The 16,685-nt window shown below is 51.1% G+C and overlaps 1 protein-coding gene across 4 annotated transcripts in view; it reads right to left on the bottom strand.

The window, feature by feature from the left end:
• The window catches only part of MYH11 (myosin heavy chain 11), a 115,541-nt gene that overhangs the window by 23,584 nt on the left and 75,272 nt on the right, over nucleotides 1-16,685 (bottom strand). For all 4 annotated transcript variants that reach the window (XM_036307815.1, XM_036307816.1, XM_036307817.1 and 1 more), the window contains 14 exons: nucleotides 15,034-15,129; nucleotides 12,765-12,883; nucleotides 11,822-11,974; nucleotides 10,736-10,909; nucleotides 8,592-8,765; nucleotides 6,735-6,849; nucleotides 6,073-6,266; nucleotides 4,519-4,640; nucleotides 4,344-4,413; nucleotides 4,015-4,175; nucleotides 2,332-2,440; nucleotides 1,639-1,770; nucleotides 1,341-1,547; nucleotides 340-477 (listed from right to left, as the gene is read on the bottom strand). In XM_036307815.1, coding sequence (XP_036163708.1) covers nucleotides 340-477; nucleotides 1,341-1,547; nucleotides 1,639-1,770; nucleotides 2,332-2,440; nucleotides 4,015-4,175; nucleotides 4,344-4,413; nucleotides 4,519-4,640; nucleotides 6,073-6,266; nucleotides 6,735-6,849; nucleotides 8,592-8,765; nucleotides 10,736-10,909; nucleotides 11,822-11,974; nucleotides 12,765-12,883; nucleotides 15,034-15,129 — 1,964 coding nt within the window. The remainder of the gene's footprint in view (nucleotides 1-339; nucleotides 478-1,340; nucleotides 1,548-1,638; nucleotides 1,771-2,331; nucleotides 2,441-4,014; nucleotides 4,176-4,343; nucleotides 4,414-4,518; nucleotides 4,641-6,072; nucleotides 6,267-6,734; nucleotides 6,850-8,591; nucleotides 8,766-10,735; nucleotides 10,910-11,821; nucleotides 11,975-12,764; nucleotides 12,884-15,033; nucleotides 15,130-16,685) is intronic.

Genomic DNA, 16,685 nt, shown 5'->3' with positions numbered 1-16,685 from the left:
AGGACAGCTGGTTACCCTGTCCCTAACTGGAGGGGGCCCATGAGAATGTGGGAGAGGGCCCGGAGACTCAGGCACCTTGGTCTCCTTTGCACACCTTGGGGGCTCCATTGGTCATGGTGCTGCTGAGACTTGCTCCGTGGCAGCCCTGGTGCTGGTGATCCTGCCAGGACCCAGTCCATGGCACACCTGCATCCACAGGGCGGTCACAAAGCCACCCTGTCAGAGATAAACCTTTGCTTGGCCTTCAATACCTTTCATTTGGCTAAAATAGAAACATAATCTGAAATCCTTGTCCCTGGGGAGCCTGTCATTGGAATGCAGATGCTCGACCCCACTCACTTTTGACAGTTTGTTGTTCTGATCATCCATGACCAGGATGTCATCCTCCAGTTTCTTGATCTTGGCCTCGGCCGTGACCTTCTCAAGTTGCAGCTTCTGCCTCGCAGCTTCCTCCTCCTCCAGCTGTTCCTCCAGGTCCTTGGGAAAAGAATCACAGCCTTGTTTAGAAGTCACTCTCCTGGACCCCGGGGACTAACACAGGCTGGGCCTGAGGACCCCAGTGCTCTGCAGTCTCCTTTCATTGGAAATTAAGGTTTGCTTCATGGAGCCTCAGTCCCCTCATCTATAAAATGGGAGAGTAGGCACCATGGTGGTTTTAAAGCGCGTCTACCCATTATACTCTTCCTTTCCAAGGTGGAGCCTAATTCCTCTCCCCTTGAGAGTGGGCAGGGCTTAGTGACTTGCTTCTAACAAATAAAATCAAGAGGAAGTGATGGAGTGTAACACCAGCAATCAGGCTATAAAAGGCACTGTGCCTGCCTCCCCTGCTCTCTCTCCTCCCCCGACTCACTCCTCCTGGGGGAAGCCAGCTGCCAAGTCGTGAGGACACTCAAGCAGCCACGTGGAGAAGCTCACAAGGTGAGGAACTGAGGTCTCCCGCCTACAGCCACGAGAGTGAGTCACGTAGAAGTGGGTCCTCCAGCCCCAGTCAAGCCTTCAGATGACTGCAGCTGACATCTTGACTGTAACTTCATGAGAGATGCTAAGCCAGACCCATCTAGCGAAGCCACTGTCAGATTCCTAACTATGTGAAATAAATGTTTATTTTGGGTGTTTTGTCTGCACCAATATAATTACCCCTCACACACAGCTGCTATTAGGAGAAAAAATAAAAGCACGCGAAAGGCAAGGCAGAGCAGAGCGGGCTTTAGGGAGACCTGTGTGCACAGATGGCTGTTCCCTCCCAAGCCTTAGTCTCTATCTGTGCAATGGGGACATATATCATCAGACGGGCCTCACAGGCCTGCCTGCAGGGAAGGTCAGCCGCTCCAGTGCCTTACCAGCATCTGCTGGGCCATCTTCTTCCTTTCTGCCTGCAGCTGCTGGCCCCGGTCTTCCTCCTCCTCCAGGCGGGCCTCCATCTCATGCAGGATCTCCTCCAGCTCCTGCTTCTTGGCCGCCAGCCGGACCCGCATCTCCTCGGCCTCAGCGTACAGCTCCGTCTCCGCCTGCAGCTGCTCCTGCAGCAGGTTCTTCTCCTCAGCCAGCTGGATGCAGGGGTGGGAGGCGGCCAGTGAGTCCCCCAGGAACAGGCATCCTGCCTCCCTCGCAGCCCCCATCACGCTCCCTGCCAGGCACCTGCGAGTGCTTCTGCTCCAGCTCCTTGAGCTCGCTCTCTGCCTTCTGCTGCCGCTCCTTGGTCTTCTGCAGCTCATCCTCCTTGGCCTGCATCTCCTCCTCCTGCCGCGTCACCTGCAGCAGGGGCTTCACCTGCACACACACAGTCAGCGCAGCATTTATTTTCATGGCAAAAGGGGTACAGTCTTGTAATAAAAGCAGATCAGTGCTTCTCAGCCAGGGACAATTTTACCCCATCCCAAGGGGACGTGTGGCAATTTCTGGAGACAGTTTCAGCTGTCACAACTGGGGCAGGGGGTGCTCCCGGCATCTAGTGGGCAGAGGCCAGGTATGCTGCTAAACATTCTAGACTTAGGGCTATGAAGGAAATGGGTGTGGCTATGGAAGAAAGTAGGTGTGGCTAGAAAAGAAATGGGCATGGTTATCAAAGGACACTGTGAGGGATCCTTGTGGTGATGAAATTCTCCGGATCTGGGTTAAGGTCATGGCTGTAACGCAGGTGCCAAGGAGGGTGGGCCTTCATCAGATGCACCGGAGACAGGCCTGCCTGGAGCATCACCAACAGACCAGGTTTGATCTCAAGCTCTCAGCTGCACACCCACGGACAACCATCTCCAGTCCCACATCTGGAGCATCTGGAGTGAAGGACCAGGGCTGGGGGTCCTGAGAGCTGGGTTGGCCCGGAGCACTCACCTTGGTGAAGAGCCTCCACCACTGCCAGTTGCGCAGCTTGAGGTAGGCGGCACAGTTCCTCTGAATCACCTTCATGGCCGTGAGCTGCTGCTGCCTCTTGGCAAAGGCCCTGGGGGAGGGGCAGGGAGCCGTGAGAAGCCCTGGTCACCCGACACATGTCTCACTTTGTCGGTTTCGCTTGTGATTTTGGGACTTGCATGAGGACAACCCCCCTTTACTCCAGCTCAGGTTCTTCCAGGGGCTCTGAGCATCAGCACAGGGATATTGTCTCGGCACAGACCACTCAGATAATATGGAGACAAGAGCCTTTCCCAGCCGGCAAGGGAGACCCAAGGCTCACACCATACCCTGGAACCAGAGCTGTGATCCAGACATCAAGGAAATCGGTCCCTGCTACATCATTCCTAGGGGAACGCTGCTCACCCCCAGCTGTGCCACGTCTTCCCCAAAACTGAGTGTCTGACAAACCTATTCCTTCCTCAGGTGTATTTTAGAAATCTCAAACCTGACCTAGAACTAGCATGCTTCTTGTTTAAGGGCTGTAGGTTTGAGAAACCATGAACAGTGAGCACAATCCTCTTCTCTCTGCCATCTTGATCGTGGGTGAACTTGAAGAATAAAACTGCCCTCAGTAATCCGGAGGCGGGTTGGGGGCTGGGGGTTGGGGTGGTAACAGAATTATGAAACTTAAGCTAGGTCTGTCCCTGGACCAAGAGCTCCCTAGATCTGGCCTTGACCATCTTGGGTCCCCTTGGCACTGAATCAGCTTGACACGATCAGGGCTCTGCAGATGACTGCAGGAGCCTTCATTCACGATGACATAACCCCGGACAGAGCGGCTCCACCAGTCCCTGCCACCAAAGGGTGTAACTTTCAAGGACCCTGGCCTGCACATGGCCCCAGGCTTCCCAAAACCGAAGGGGCATCAGACCTGCCAAGACCCTGCCTGATGAACCCCATCTGGACACAAGGCTATAGATACAGCCAAAGACTCTTTCCTGGGGTACCTACTCATAGCCTCACACTTCCAAGATGATAACCAGGCACTGTTCTCAACCCTTTTCAGGAAGTATTTCACTGACTCCTCGTAAACTATTCCACGAGGTAGGAATGAATATGCTATTTTCCAGTGGAGAGGCCTGAGGCTCAGAGTGGTCGAGTAACTTGCCCAAGGCCCATCAGCAAACAGGTGGGGCAGCCAGGATGAGAACTGAGGTCTAACACTCTAGAGTCATGGTCTTAACCTTCCCTCCTGCCCTCATAACCAGTGCTTATATTAAATGGTAGCATTTCTTTCCCCCAAGAAAACACTGACATCCAATCAGTGGAGCATCTGAAAGCAGACGGCCTATGAGAGTCAGGGAATCAGAACATGTGGCCAGCCCGGCAGGTGTGGCTTAGAGGTTGAGTGTCGACCTATGAACCAGGAGGTCACGGTTCAATTCCAGGTCAGGACACATGCCTGGGTAGCAGGTTTTATCCCCGGTGTGGGGCGTGCAGGAAGCAGCCGATTAATGATTCTCATCATTGATGTTTCTATCTATCTCTCTCCCCCTATCCCTTATTCTAAGTCAATAAAAATATACTTTAAAAAAACAAGAAGAACATGAGGCCAGCAAGCTCCCTGGAAATGTGTGTCTCCCATCTGTGTGTGGGGGGAGGGGACAGTAGGCAGGTCCTTACTTTCTGGCCAGGTAGCCGCGACACATGGCCTGGAAAGCCATGATGACGTCGGTGATCTTCAAGTCTCGCTCCTCTTCCAGGTGGGCCAGGACCCCGGTTCTGAAGAAGATTTTGCTCTGCCCGATCCTGTACAAGTTGGGGTCGAGTTCTAGGGCTTTGATCTGCAGAAGGAAGGAAGACAAGTGTTCTCATTCTCAGCTGTGCCATGTGGCCAGGGGTTAAGCCGGTGTCAGGGAGGTGACAACCAAAGCAGCTCCTGGCAGTGCCACCAGAGCCAGGGAGGGCTGCCGCTGGATTTCCAGGGCAGGGCGGGGCGGGGTGGGGCTCACCATGAGGATGCAGGCCTGCTTCCCGTCCATGAAGCCTTTGGGAATGGCATTCGCAGCCAGGATCTCGTAGCTTGAGACACAGGGGAGAAGTCACCAACCGAGCACCACTACAGCATCCCTCCCTCTGCCACCCGCTCACCCACTGCCCCACCGGTGCCTGCCCTGGTGGGCTCACCGTTGGCGGAACTCCTGGAAGACGATCCTGTTGGGGAAGCCCTGGCGGCAGATGCGGATGCCTTCTAGCACCCCGTTGCACCGCAGCTGCTCCAGCACCAGAAAGGCATCCAGCTTGCCGGACTGCAAAGGTGGAAAGGGCGATGGGCCACCGGGGCTGGGACTCAGGGAGCAGCAAGCCCCGAGTCTCAGGCCTGGGTGACCCCCCTCACCAGTCCACCAGGATCAACCCGGTGAGGTCTCAGCTGAGGATCTCTCTCTCCTACTTGGTGGCACTAGCATCACCTAGCTGGAAACTGGGGCTTCTTCTTTGTCACCTTCCTCTTCCTCACTTCCTGTCCATCACCAGTTCTAAAGCTCCTACCTCCCGAGTATCTCCCAATCCACCCACTTCTCTCCATTGACCATCATCACTACCATCCACTCGCCACCATCTTCTCCTGCCCAGACAAAGCCCACCACAGACTCCTACCTGGTCTTCTCACCCCCAGTCCTGCCTCTCCTCTCATCCCCTCATTTGGTTTCTAAGGTGTAAATCTGATCATGACATACCCCTGCTTTTAAAGCCCCAGTGGTACCACAGAAGGAAGGCCAGGCTCTGGTCCACCCACAGGAACTCCCTGATCTAGCCCCTGATACTGTTCAGCCCCAGCTCTTCCCAATCCCTGCCTCACACCATCACACATCAGCATGCAACCACCTACCTAGCGTTTTCTTGCCAAGATGCTTCATTTGTTACCTCCACACTTTTGTTGTACTGGTCCCTCTGTCTAAGATTCCCTCCCAACCTCCCCTCCACTTCACCAAGTTGATGCCTCTTAACATGCACATTCTCTAAGAAGCTTCCTCTCAGCCCTGAGGAACTGGAGCAGGAGCCCCCGCTGTTTGGAGTTCTCATAATTTAGCACATTGCACCACGGTTACCAGCTTGTGTGTCTGCCTCTCCCACGGATCTCCCGCCACTTGAGCACTACTGACACACTGGGTAGGATCCTTCTCTGTCGTGGGATGCCCTGCACACTGTGGGATGTTTAGCACAGACCTGGCCTCTACGCACTGGATGCCTGTAGTCACCCCTTCCCAGGTATGACAACCACAAATGTCCCCAGACGGGGCCAGATGTCCCCTGGGTAGGGGCACAACTGCCCCCAGCTGAGCACCCCTGCCCTAGACTATAAGAAATCCGCAGGTGAGGACAACAACCTTTCCAGCACTCTCTCCCCAGCACAGGCAGGAACTCAGGAAATACCAACTGGAATGATGAATTCGTGGTGATTTGATCCCTTGGACAGCAACTCCAGGGCTGCAAGTGTCTGGACACAGTCTCCCTTCCTCCCTGTCTTCTTTTGCCTCCAGGATGGGGAATGGACCCCAAATTCAGCCAACCTTCCATCATGTCAGAGGGAGCCCTTGGGGTGGGGGGTCAGGCTTTCTTCTTGCCCCTCTACCCCTGCCTGCCTTCCCCATTCCCTGTAGACCTGGTGATGTCCCCGGGGGACGTTCTGACCCCACCCCCACCCCCCCAGCAGCAGCAGCAGCCAGTGGGCGGCCTCACCCTCTTCTCGTGGTTGGGGATGATGCAGCGCACGAAGTTGGGCGTGGTGTTGCGCAGCGTGGTCATCAGCTTCCCCAGCTGCTCCTTGTACAGCTGCCCCACCGTGCGGAACATGCCCTTCTTGGTCTTGGAGGCGCTGGGCAGCGAGCTCTCTGTCATCTTGGCCATCTGGTCCAAACCCACGATACGGTCCACTGGGGGGCACATTGAGGGCGGCATCAGCCTCTGGCCCACCCAGGGCCCCCATTCTTCTCTCTGCTGCCAATGCCTTCCCTCCAGCACTAGGTAAGGGGATTGCTTTCCAGCTATTATCTACTTGGGGAATCTGAGAGCTCCTGAGTGACGGAAAGCGTGTGGCAGGGGTGAGACAGGAGTTCAGTCTTTCCGACTCTGGATGGGGGCACTCTCACTCATCGTGCCTCGGACGCTACTTCCTCCATCTGCCCTGATCGCAGACCTTCTCCCTGGGGCCCAGGTGTGGGGTTAAGGGGCTCTGAGGTGGTTGAAGGTGTCAACAAGATGTCACTAGCACTGCCAACATGGCCCTCTCCTGCAGCCCCATGTGGCCGCCCCTCCTGGGAGCAGGTGTGGGCATTGGGGGCAGCTGGAGGAGGGGAGGACTCTGGTGCCCAGCTCTCCAGCTCCAGCAGGTGGGACCTTACCGTCCTTCCACAAGTCAGCCACAAACTTGTCTGAAGAGGCGTTGAGGAGGGCAGTCACATTGTCATTCAGCGGGTCCATGTTCTTGGTCAGCCAGGCAGCCGCGTTGTAGTCCACCTGCCAAGAGCCAACCTCTGGTCAGTTATGAACTAAGGGCAGGGCCGGAGTCCTCCCGTTCCCCTCCCAGATCGTCCAAGGTCAGCGAGGAAATGACATTAGCAGCTGCCATGGTGAGAATCCATAACTCCAACGAAGAGACCAGCAGATCAGGACTTTAAAGGGCCCTGCGCACAGTAGGGCACCAGCCAATGGCAGCCACTGCTGGAGGCCTTGTCGCTATTCCTTGCGTTCTCCTAATAACGCTTCTCGGGCAGCCTCCAGAGCCTGGGATGATGCCGGTTGCCCTCCAAGTGGTGAAGAGCTTGGCTGATGGTAAATGTCTCCCTCACACGAAAGTTCTCCCTCATCTAGAGAAGGCTCGACAACAACTCCAGTTTTTAAATTAGGTTTGCGGACCTCTTCTCCTCTCTCTGATGAACATAAGTGTTGTAACTGGGAGATTTTGATACATGGATGTAAATTCCCAACTCAAATACTGACCGTGGCCAAAGCCTTCACTTTATTTATTTTTTATTATTTATTTTTGTTAATCCTCACCTGAGAATATTTTTTCCATTGATTTTTTTTTTGAGAGTGTAAGGGAGGGAAGGAGAGAGAGAGGGAGAGAAACATCAATGTGAGAGAGACACATCGATAGGTTGCCTCCCGCATGCTCCCCGACCGGGGCCAGGGATTGAACCGGCAACCCAGGTACATGGGCCGATGCTCTAACCACTGAGAAAAACCAGCCAGGGCAAGCCTTCATTTTATGATTGTGACTATGACAGGGAAGCAACTCGTAAAATCTCTCTGGTGGGTTCTTACGGGATGTGGGTTGTTATGGTGATGGCCAGGCCTGATCTGAAAGAGGACTAAAAAGAAACCACCTGTGAAGTGGGGAAAAGGAAAGCGTTATCTCTCTGTGCCTAAAGGAATGATGCTCCCTTGAGGATAGGGTAGGAGCTGGCAAACTTTTTTTGTAAAGGCCCAGATTTTCAGTTTTGCAGGCCATACCGTCTGTCACAGCCACTCAACTCTATCCTTGTAGCATTAAGACAGCCACAGATGTTATGTAACCAAATGGGTGCCAATAAAGCTTTATTTACAAAAACAGGCTGTGGGTCAGATTTGGTGCATGGACTACAGTTTTCCAACCCCTGACTTAGGGCATTGCCTGTTCCCATGATGCAGTGGGGATTCTGGAGCATCAGTAAAAATGCTCTAAGATTCTGTAAGCCAAACCAAGCTATGTCTTTCTAAATTACCCAGGAGGCACAGGGGAAGGTTCTGTACATTAACAGCCATGAAGCATAATGATGATGATGATGATGATGATGGAGAGAAGGAGGAGGAGGAGGAAGAAGAAGAGTTGACAACGACAAGGTGACACCATCACAGATTTCTCTGGACGGAATAGGCTGCCAATGGCAAACCCAAGGCCATGATAAAGGAGATTCTTGCGAACCCAAAATTGGGTTTTTTGGTCACTCCGTTCTGGTTGGCTCTTCCTGCTGGGTTTACCCTGCAGCAGGAAGGATTTAGAGTCTATACAAGAAAGAGCTAGCGGGCCACCATGGTTGGATTTTACATATATATATCTTGTCCCTTCCAGACACCTAGACAACAATCATAAATAGCCTTGCTTGGGATTTGATTTACATCAGACGCCTTTGGGTTCTGCTATTCCCAAGCTGCTCTTGCTCTGGCATCCCTCCTGAGGTCCCTGGGACAGACAGACCCCTGGGACACGCAGTGGGTACCTTCCCAGCATAGTGGATGATGGAGAACTCGGTTTTGTCCTTGAGCTGCTTGGGCTTCTGGAACTTGGGGTGGTTGCCCTGCTCTGAGCACAGCTTCTCCACGAAGGACTTGTCTGTGGCTTTGGGGAACCAGCACTCCTCGTCCAGCAGGGCGAGCACGCCTGGAGGGTTGTTCTGTGGAGGACAAGCAGGGAAGATCACAGTCAGGGCTCAAGCCTCAGGCTTGCCACCCAAACACACGCACAGGCAGCTCCCTAGCTCTCATACCATATCTGCCTACATATAAAGATGGATTTATACCCTCTTTATTTTGGTTCCCTCCCTGCAAAATATATTCCCAAATTACCATGTGTCCAATGGACCAGCATTGGGGATATAAGGGCAAGCACCACCAACAGAACATGTTTGCTGCTGCCCCCTAGTGGGAAGCACATGCAACATCACAAAGATTTCACACCTTGCTTTATATATACACTAGTGTGCCGGTGCACGGATTCATGCACATTGAAAGGAAATTAATTAGAAGAAATATTTTAATATCGCTATTCACCCTTTCTATATAGTAGAAGTGTCAACCAAATTCACGATCGACAATGACAGACCAAAACACACCCGTGCGATTGGTGCCGGCGGGAGCTTCATATGAATCACGCATGCGTGAGTCAAGTTAGCCTTTTATAGGTATAGAATAAACTTGCTTAATTAGACCTGCTTTCTGATTTAGCTAAACTTTTTCCAGCCCAGTGAAGCACCCCAACTTCTCTTTCAGGTAATTGTCACCAACACAGCAGTAAATATCAACATGAAGCAGATTATTATTGTAGATCACGCAAGGAGAACAAAGGGTAAAATATTTAACTGTAGCAGTGTTTGACTATACTCTGTGCAGTGAGAAAACCTGAAGTAATTTTCAAGTTCCACCATTTCTTACTTCTTTTCAGTCAGGTCAAGTTTCTAAACTTTCTAAATCTCCTTTTTCCCGCTAACGGAAAGAAAATAGTATTCTACTGAGTCTCCTATCTACCTACTCCAGGACTTCTGTGAGGATCGAATGAGATGAGGCATGGGAAAATGCTTCACAAACATTTGGTTACAGTATAAAATGTTTGCATCTGGCTATAAAGCAAATTGGGTTCCTGGGCTGAAGAAACTCTAAGGAGGCTAGTCGCTAGGGAGAGGAGGCCGGGTGTTGCTACATGATGTCATTACCCGGCACCCACAGCGACCATTTCCGGGCTGGGCTGTGGGCCACATTTTGTGCCATGGGGTCTTGGCAGCGTTGGCTGCGATTTGGTGTGGTGTTGTTCTGGGGGGTGGTGAGACCTGTGTCCCACTTGGGGGAAGCCGAGTGTTGGTTTGTCGGTGCCAGGTCCGTGGTGCTGTTTATTTTTAAATGGCCAGTGCACGTTATGGCAGCTCCTGCATTAAGCGTCTGCCCCCTGGTGGTCAGTGCACGTCATAGCTACCGGTCAGACAGACGGACACTTAGCCTTTTATATATATAGATTCACCTCAGGATTCCTGTTAGTAAAGCGCTTCCCTGTGGGAGGCAGTCTAAACTAAGGTGTCAAGAGTGCAGCCTTATTTGCAAATGCCATTCATTCTGCTGGAATGGCCTTCACTTTTTGGACTCAGAATCGGGAAGCGCTTCCCCCTGCTCTGTGCAGTCATTGTCCACTCTGGCTTTATCAGGATGGTTCACTTGCTTTGTTTGTCTGGTTCTATTGCCTGCTCCTCCAGGAGGGCAAGGACCAAGTTCATCTCATTCACGGTTATATCCCTAACCCCTAAAGACGGGCCCGGCACAGAGTAGGTGCTCAGTAAATAGCCATTCAACAATTATCTATTGGGCATCTACTACGTGCATGGTTCTAGGAGTTTGGGATACATCAGTGAACAAAACAAAGGCTCCTGACTTTGTAAATAAATGAATGGGAAAGAGGGGAAGGGTGGGGAGGGGGGGGAGGGAGGAAAAGAGAAATAAGAAGAGAAAATACCTTTGCTTTAACATGTGGGGTAAGGGAAAGTGTGACTGAGCCCACAAGGACTCAGTGCTGGGGGAAGCGTGCACACACGGAGCGGGCAGGGTCCGCATGCCGCCGCCGGAGGTCACACACGCATGCGAGTGTGACGCGGGCCCTCACCGGCCGCTCGATGAGCTCGATGCAGGGCTGCAGGTCGAGCCCGAAGTCGATGAAGTTCCACTCGATGCCCTCGCGCTGGTACTCCTCCTGCTCCAGGATGAACATGGTGTGGTTGAACAGCTGCTGCAGCTTCTCGTTGGTGTAGTTGATGCACAGCTGCTCGAAGGAGTTCACCTGAGCACAGGACAGCGAGGGGGGGAGCCGTGAGCATCGTGGATGAAGGCAGGGGGCTCGGGGCCCTGAAGAGAAGCTCCGCCCTGAAGAGAGCCCCGGGGCCTGCCACCCTTTCCACCAGAGCCCGCTCTGCCATTTCAGCACCCCGAGAGGGCTTAGGCCCCACCAACGGCTGCCTACAGGTCATGGGGGGCTGGCAAAATGGACCCACTCTCCTGTCACGTGGTCTACACACACATTGTTTTCAGGATGCGTATCTCCTCCATCTGCACAATGATTTGTGGAAAGAATTACCGTGTAAGGTATTTTATCACCCCCATTTTGCAGATGTAGAAACCGAGGCTCGGAGAGGGAGTAGATAGGTTTGGGAATATCTGTCAATCTCCAGCCTTCCCCTCTCATTGAGAATGTCCCTCTAACCCATGGCTGTGAGATCCAGTAGCCATGTGGCACCACATGAACTAAGGCAAGACCCTGGAAATAGTGCTTGGCTCTAAGGTCACCAGTGGCCCAACCCCGGGGAGTCTGAGTCAATGAGACTCAATGCCAAGATTTTGGTGAGAACGGGCTGGGACTGTGGTAAACAGCTGGAACTGGCTGCAGCTGCCAAGGCTGCCGAGAGGCCGTTGAGAGCGGTGGCAGTGATCTTGACACCAGGAGGGGAGAATGTGTGAGAACAGGGCCCAGGTGGGAGATGGCAGGGGACCAGGTCCCGCTTGTCTGATGGGGGCCTTCTCAGTTGCACAAACCAATGCATCGCCTGCTGGATTTCTGTCTCTTCCACCCTCAAGGTCAGCCTCCCACCCTACAGTAGCCATCTGCCTGCCTTTCTCCAAAACGATGCATTCTCCGAGGGGACGCTTCACCCCGGAGAGCCACAGCCATGGCTGCTGTCATCCCACCACACTGTACCTCAAAGATCTCAAATCCAGCAATGTCCAGGATTCCCAGGAACGAAGCCCCTTGCCGGTGGGTCTTGTCCAGGGCTTTGTTCACACGGCTGAGTATCCAGCGGAAAAGGCGCTCATACGTGGCCTTGGCCAGAGCCTCCATGGCAAAGTCTGCCTATGGGGGGGGCGAGGGAACCTGGTTACGCCCATGGGCTGTGTTTTCACATGAACCCAGCTGATGGCTCAGGGTTTTATTCTTCTCCTACTTAGAGTAAGTCCTTAAAAAGCAAACAAAAAAGGAAATGGCACCATCTCTGCAGAAAGCAGCAGTGAGGGATAGCGAGCTCAGACCTAAGGAATGACTTTGGGTAAGTAAACACTCCCTGTGAGAGGGACCTGGCACAGAGGGGCGCCTGTTCCATCCAGGGGCCCTGCAGAGGTGGTCAGTCCTGCCTCTAGAAAGGGCACACAGGCATTTCAAAATCTTTTAGGTCAGGCCTGGTCCCTACAACTAAGAGATCAAGATGAGGTCACGGGTGAGGGACTCCGCTGTTCTTGTTCAGTGTTGTGGTTTCAAAACCTGACAGGGGACGTTGAACGTTCTAGGATTGGATAGACGAGGGACGAAGACATGGACAGAGGGAAAGGAAGATGGATGAATGGATTGATAACATATAAATGGGTGAAAACATGGATGGAAAGATAAAGGAATGGATGGATACGTGGATAGGTGGATGGGTGAATGGATGGATAAATGATGGATGGATGGACACAATGTGAACAGATAGATGAATGCATGGGTGGAGAAATGAAGGGATGAATGAGTGGATAAGTGGGTAGATGAATAGATGGATGGATGGATAAATGAATGGATGAGTGGATAGATGAATAGAGGGATGAAAATATGGATAAATGAATGGCTGGCTGGATGGCTGGATGTGAGATCCTGCAGGAAAATTCCTTACCTGTTCTTTTGTCTGTGCTTTCTGTACCACATCCCGCCCGACTTTTATACGTGGGGTGAGGACGGCTCTGGTGAAATCCGTCACATTAATTCCCATGAGGTGACAAACTTTCTGAGCAGCTGGGGGGAGAAAACAAGCATATTTAGTGCATCACAAAGAGAAGGCTTGGGGACTAAGCACATCACATGGATATTTGCATAGACATTGGTGTGTTTTTGGTTGTTGTTGTTTTTTTGGTTGTGGTTGTTATTGTTGTTTTGGAGAGATGGATTCCTGTAACTTGCCACGTTGGGGAGTGTAACACATAAGCAGTGAACGCAGCATAAAGAAGTCCTAAGAGCAGCTGTGATTAGTCACCCCACCCCCACTGTATCGCTCAGAGGCTATGACAGGCTGGGATGGAGGTATGCTCCAACTGGGGGCTTAAGGCCAGATGTTCCAGGTTCAAGCCCTCGCCCCTTCCCACGTCCTAGCCAAGATTATGGAAAAGCCTTTCAACTTCCTGGAGTCTTGTTTTTCTTGGCTTGTAGAAAGAGTCAGCTATTTGGTGCTCTGTGGGGTTGTAACAGGTTAAATGAGGTAAGCTATGGAAAGGGCCTGACATATAGTCAACTATTCCATAAATGCTTGCTCACTATTCCAAGAGACGTCCTTCAGCATTGTTTGTAGTGACAAAATATTGGAAACACCTTAAATCCATTCATATGGGAGCAGACAAACATACCATGGTATTTTCATAAGATGGAATACCAAATAGAAGTTAAAGGATGATCACTCTCTCTCTCCCCTCCCCCCTCCCCGCCCAGTGGTTCTCAACTAGGGGTGATTTTGCCCCCAGGGGATGGACATTTGGTAAAGTCTGGAAACTTTTTTGATTGACACTTTAGGTCTTGCCACTACTAAGAAACCCTGATCTAGACAATGGTGAATATAGAATAGAAAAAAAAAATCAAGTCGAAGAATGATTATCTGTAGTGTGATATCATTTATATAAATAAAAACACTCACAAAGCAACTTTCTATATCGTTCTACTCCGTGTGAGCGCACGTACAAAGATGAGGCTGAAGGGTGTGTGGTGAGGAACAACTGTGGTTGCCAGGAGGCGCGGGAGAGAACGCAGCTGGGAGAACAGGGGAAGTGACTGTGTTTGCACATCTATGCTGCTCTGTTTCATTTTAAAGACAAAGCCGTGTTAGAAAACATTCTCAAACGTCAGTTCTGGATGGTGGGCTCGCGGATTCTTGTTATATGTGTATTTCTGCATTTAAAAGCTTTATTTTTAAAAAAGAAATATTAACACGAAGACTAGTGTTGCGTGGCAGTTTGCACATGCAAGTTGGGTGATAGAATAGAGTGGTTTTAGGATGTCTCCCCATCTCTTTGCAAGGGTGCTTTGGGGTTTTTCTTTCCCTGAAGGTCTCTCTGAGTGCGGAGTCCTATAACGCGCCATACTGGGGAGTGTAACACAGGAAGCATCTGACGGGTCTCAGGGGGGGTAAGTTCCGGGGGTTTGCAAAAGCAACACAATATGCAGCCTGCGGCTGATGTGGAGGCCATGGTGGGAGCTGGGAACCTATGTTATCCTTTTGGCTCAGCCACCAACAAGCACGGAGGTAGCCGGGCGGTCTTTTCAAAACACAAAATGCTGCTTATTTGTCAGATTCACACAAAAAAATACAGGATGCCCAGTTAAACCTGTATGTCAGCTAAACAACACCTTTTTTCGCATTGGAATTACATTACAGAATTATAATATATACAGAATATAGAATTATATCCCCCAACATTACCTAGGACATGCTTAGAATCAAAGGCGTTTGTTGTTTATCTGACACTCAAGTTTAATGGGCATCTCCTATTTTATCTGGCGACTGTTCGCCCGGAAGCTTGGGTGAGGTCTGTCTCCCCCTCAGGACCATAGGTGCCATAAGAAATGGCTGTTCCTGTCTTGCTTCCCTCCCTATCTCAGTGCCGGGCATACAGTTCGTGTTGGAAAGTATGTTAAACAGAACATGTGTGTGGGGGTTCGAATTGATGCTCCCTCAGGATCCTCCCTGATCTGAAACCCTTAGTTCTTTCCTCCCACACTCTGGTTCAAGCATTTCCCACCGTAGGACTTCAGCAGTGAAAAGTTTGAAGAAAGAGAGAAGTCAGTGAAAATAGCGTAGTTGAGCTTTTGCGAAGGCCCCAAGTCACCTCATCCAGAGACTGAGTGTGACCCTCCCTCCCGCACCCGAGCCGTCAGTTCCTGGGGAGAGGAGGCCCCACCTGTGTTGTCCGGCATGGACGCCTGGTCCGTGTTCCTCTCCTTCTTGAAGACGATATTGCCCAGCTGCAGGACGGACGACACCACCTTCAGGATGGCTGTGGGGAGGAGAGAGAACAGACAACACACAGCCGTCAACACCACGGTGCTCTGGAGGTCTGGCGTCTAAACACTTTTCTCCTAAAGAGAGTCAATTCTGAGCTTTCAGGAGAAAGGCAAATTTCCCCAACCCCCTGCTCATGAGGGGAGAAAACATTTTCAAATGACTGCTGAAAGCTGTGTGCTACAATGGAATACCATACTGGGTAGCCGGGGTTGGCAAACTGCAGCCCAGGGACCACATCCGGCCCATTGCCTGCCATTTTAAATAAAGTTTTATTGAAACACAGCCACACTCGTTCACTGGCATGCTTCGATGACAGAGTTGAAAAGTTGCAACAGAGACTGTACAGCCGCATGGGCTAAAATATTTACTATCTAGCCTTTACAGAACACGTCTGTCAGCCCCTGCCCCTGCCATGTAGCAAGGAGAATGAATGATTTACTACTAAAAACAACACACCAGCTGTAGCTCACAAACACAAGTGCTAAGGAAAAAGACACCAAATGCAACAAGAACATACCATATAAGGCCATTTATGAAAAGTTCAAGAACAGGCAAACTATGCTGTTAGGAATCAGATTAATTATTCTTGATTGGGGGAAGCTGCTAGAAGGAACGTAAGGGAGCGGGTGGTGTTCTCTTATTTAAAATGGGAGCTAGTTGCCCAGGTGTGTTCAATCTATAAAAATTAATCGAATGTACACTTATGGCATACACAACCTCCTACATGTAAACTGTATGTCAATAAAAGCTATTTAAGGAATAAAACCAAACTCTATATTTCCCAACATAGACTGGCTGGGTGTGCAAGATGCTCAAGGTAGGATGAAGAAGGGGAAATTTCCCCCACTTGTTGTCCAGGTGTCTCCAGACAAAACACTGTGCTCCCAGACCCTTGGATCCTTCCGACTCCATACTCAGGCCATGTTACTGTTAAAATAGGTTCTGTGTTTGAAACCCCGTAAGACCATGGGTTACTGGAGAGTGGGGACTGTCCTATTATCTTTGTATTCCCAAAGCCTAATCCAGGGTCCAGACACACATGGGGAGATAGGGGAGATGGATGGAGGATGGATAATAGATAGAAGATGAATGATGGATCAATGGATGGATTGATGGATGGATAATGGACAGAGGAATCAATGGACTGATGTATGTATGTGTGGGTGAATGAACGGAACAATGGATGGAAGGAAGATGAATGATGGATGGATGATTGGATGGATGGATGGAGGATTAATGCAAATGACTGGCTTTAGATGAACTCAGTGCAGATCGCCTAGGACTTCCAAGAAGAAATCATTGTGTTCTAGGAATAAACTCTAGAGTGCCAGCCTTCTCTGGGTCCTCAGGCCCAGCTGGGGTGACAGCCCTTCACAACAGCTGCCCTCATACCTTACAGACCCAGGCCCAGCTCAGCAAAGGGCCTAGCTGCTGGCTGATCACCCGCCTGTTTTCTCCCATCGCCACTGCAGAATGTGAACACTGCCATGGACCAGGCACTGCTAAGGCAGTTTCGTTTACCAATAATGTATGAAAGGGGCTTTGTAA

Source organism: Myotis myotis, unplaced genomic scaffold, assembly GCF_014108235.1.
Source record: "Myotis myotis isolate mMyoMyo1 unplaced genomic scaffold, mMyoMyo1.p scaffold_m19_p_5, whole genome shotgun sequence".
Taxonomy (NCBI): domain Eukaryota; kingdom Metazoa; phylum Chordata; class Mammalia; order Chiroptera; family Vespertilionidae; genus Myotis; species Myotis myotis.
This window is presented reverse-complemented; position numbering and strand designations above follow the sequence as displayed.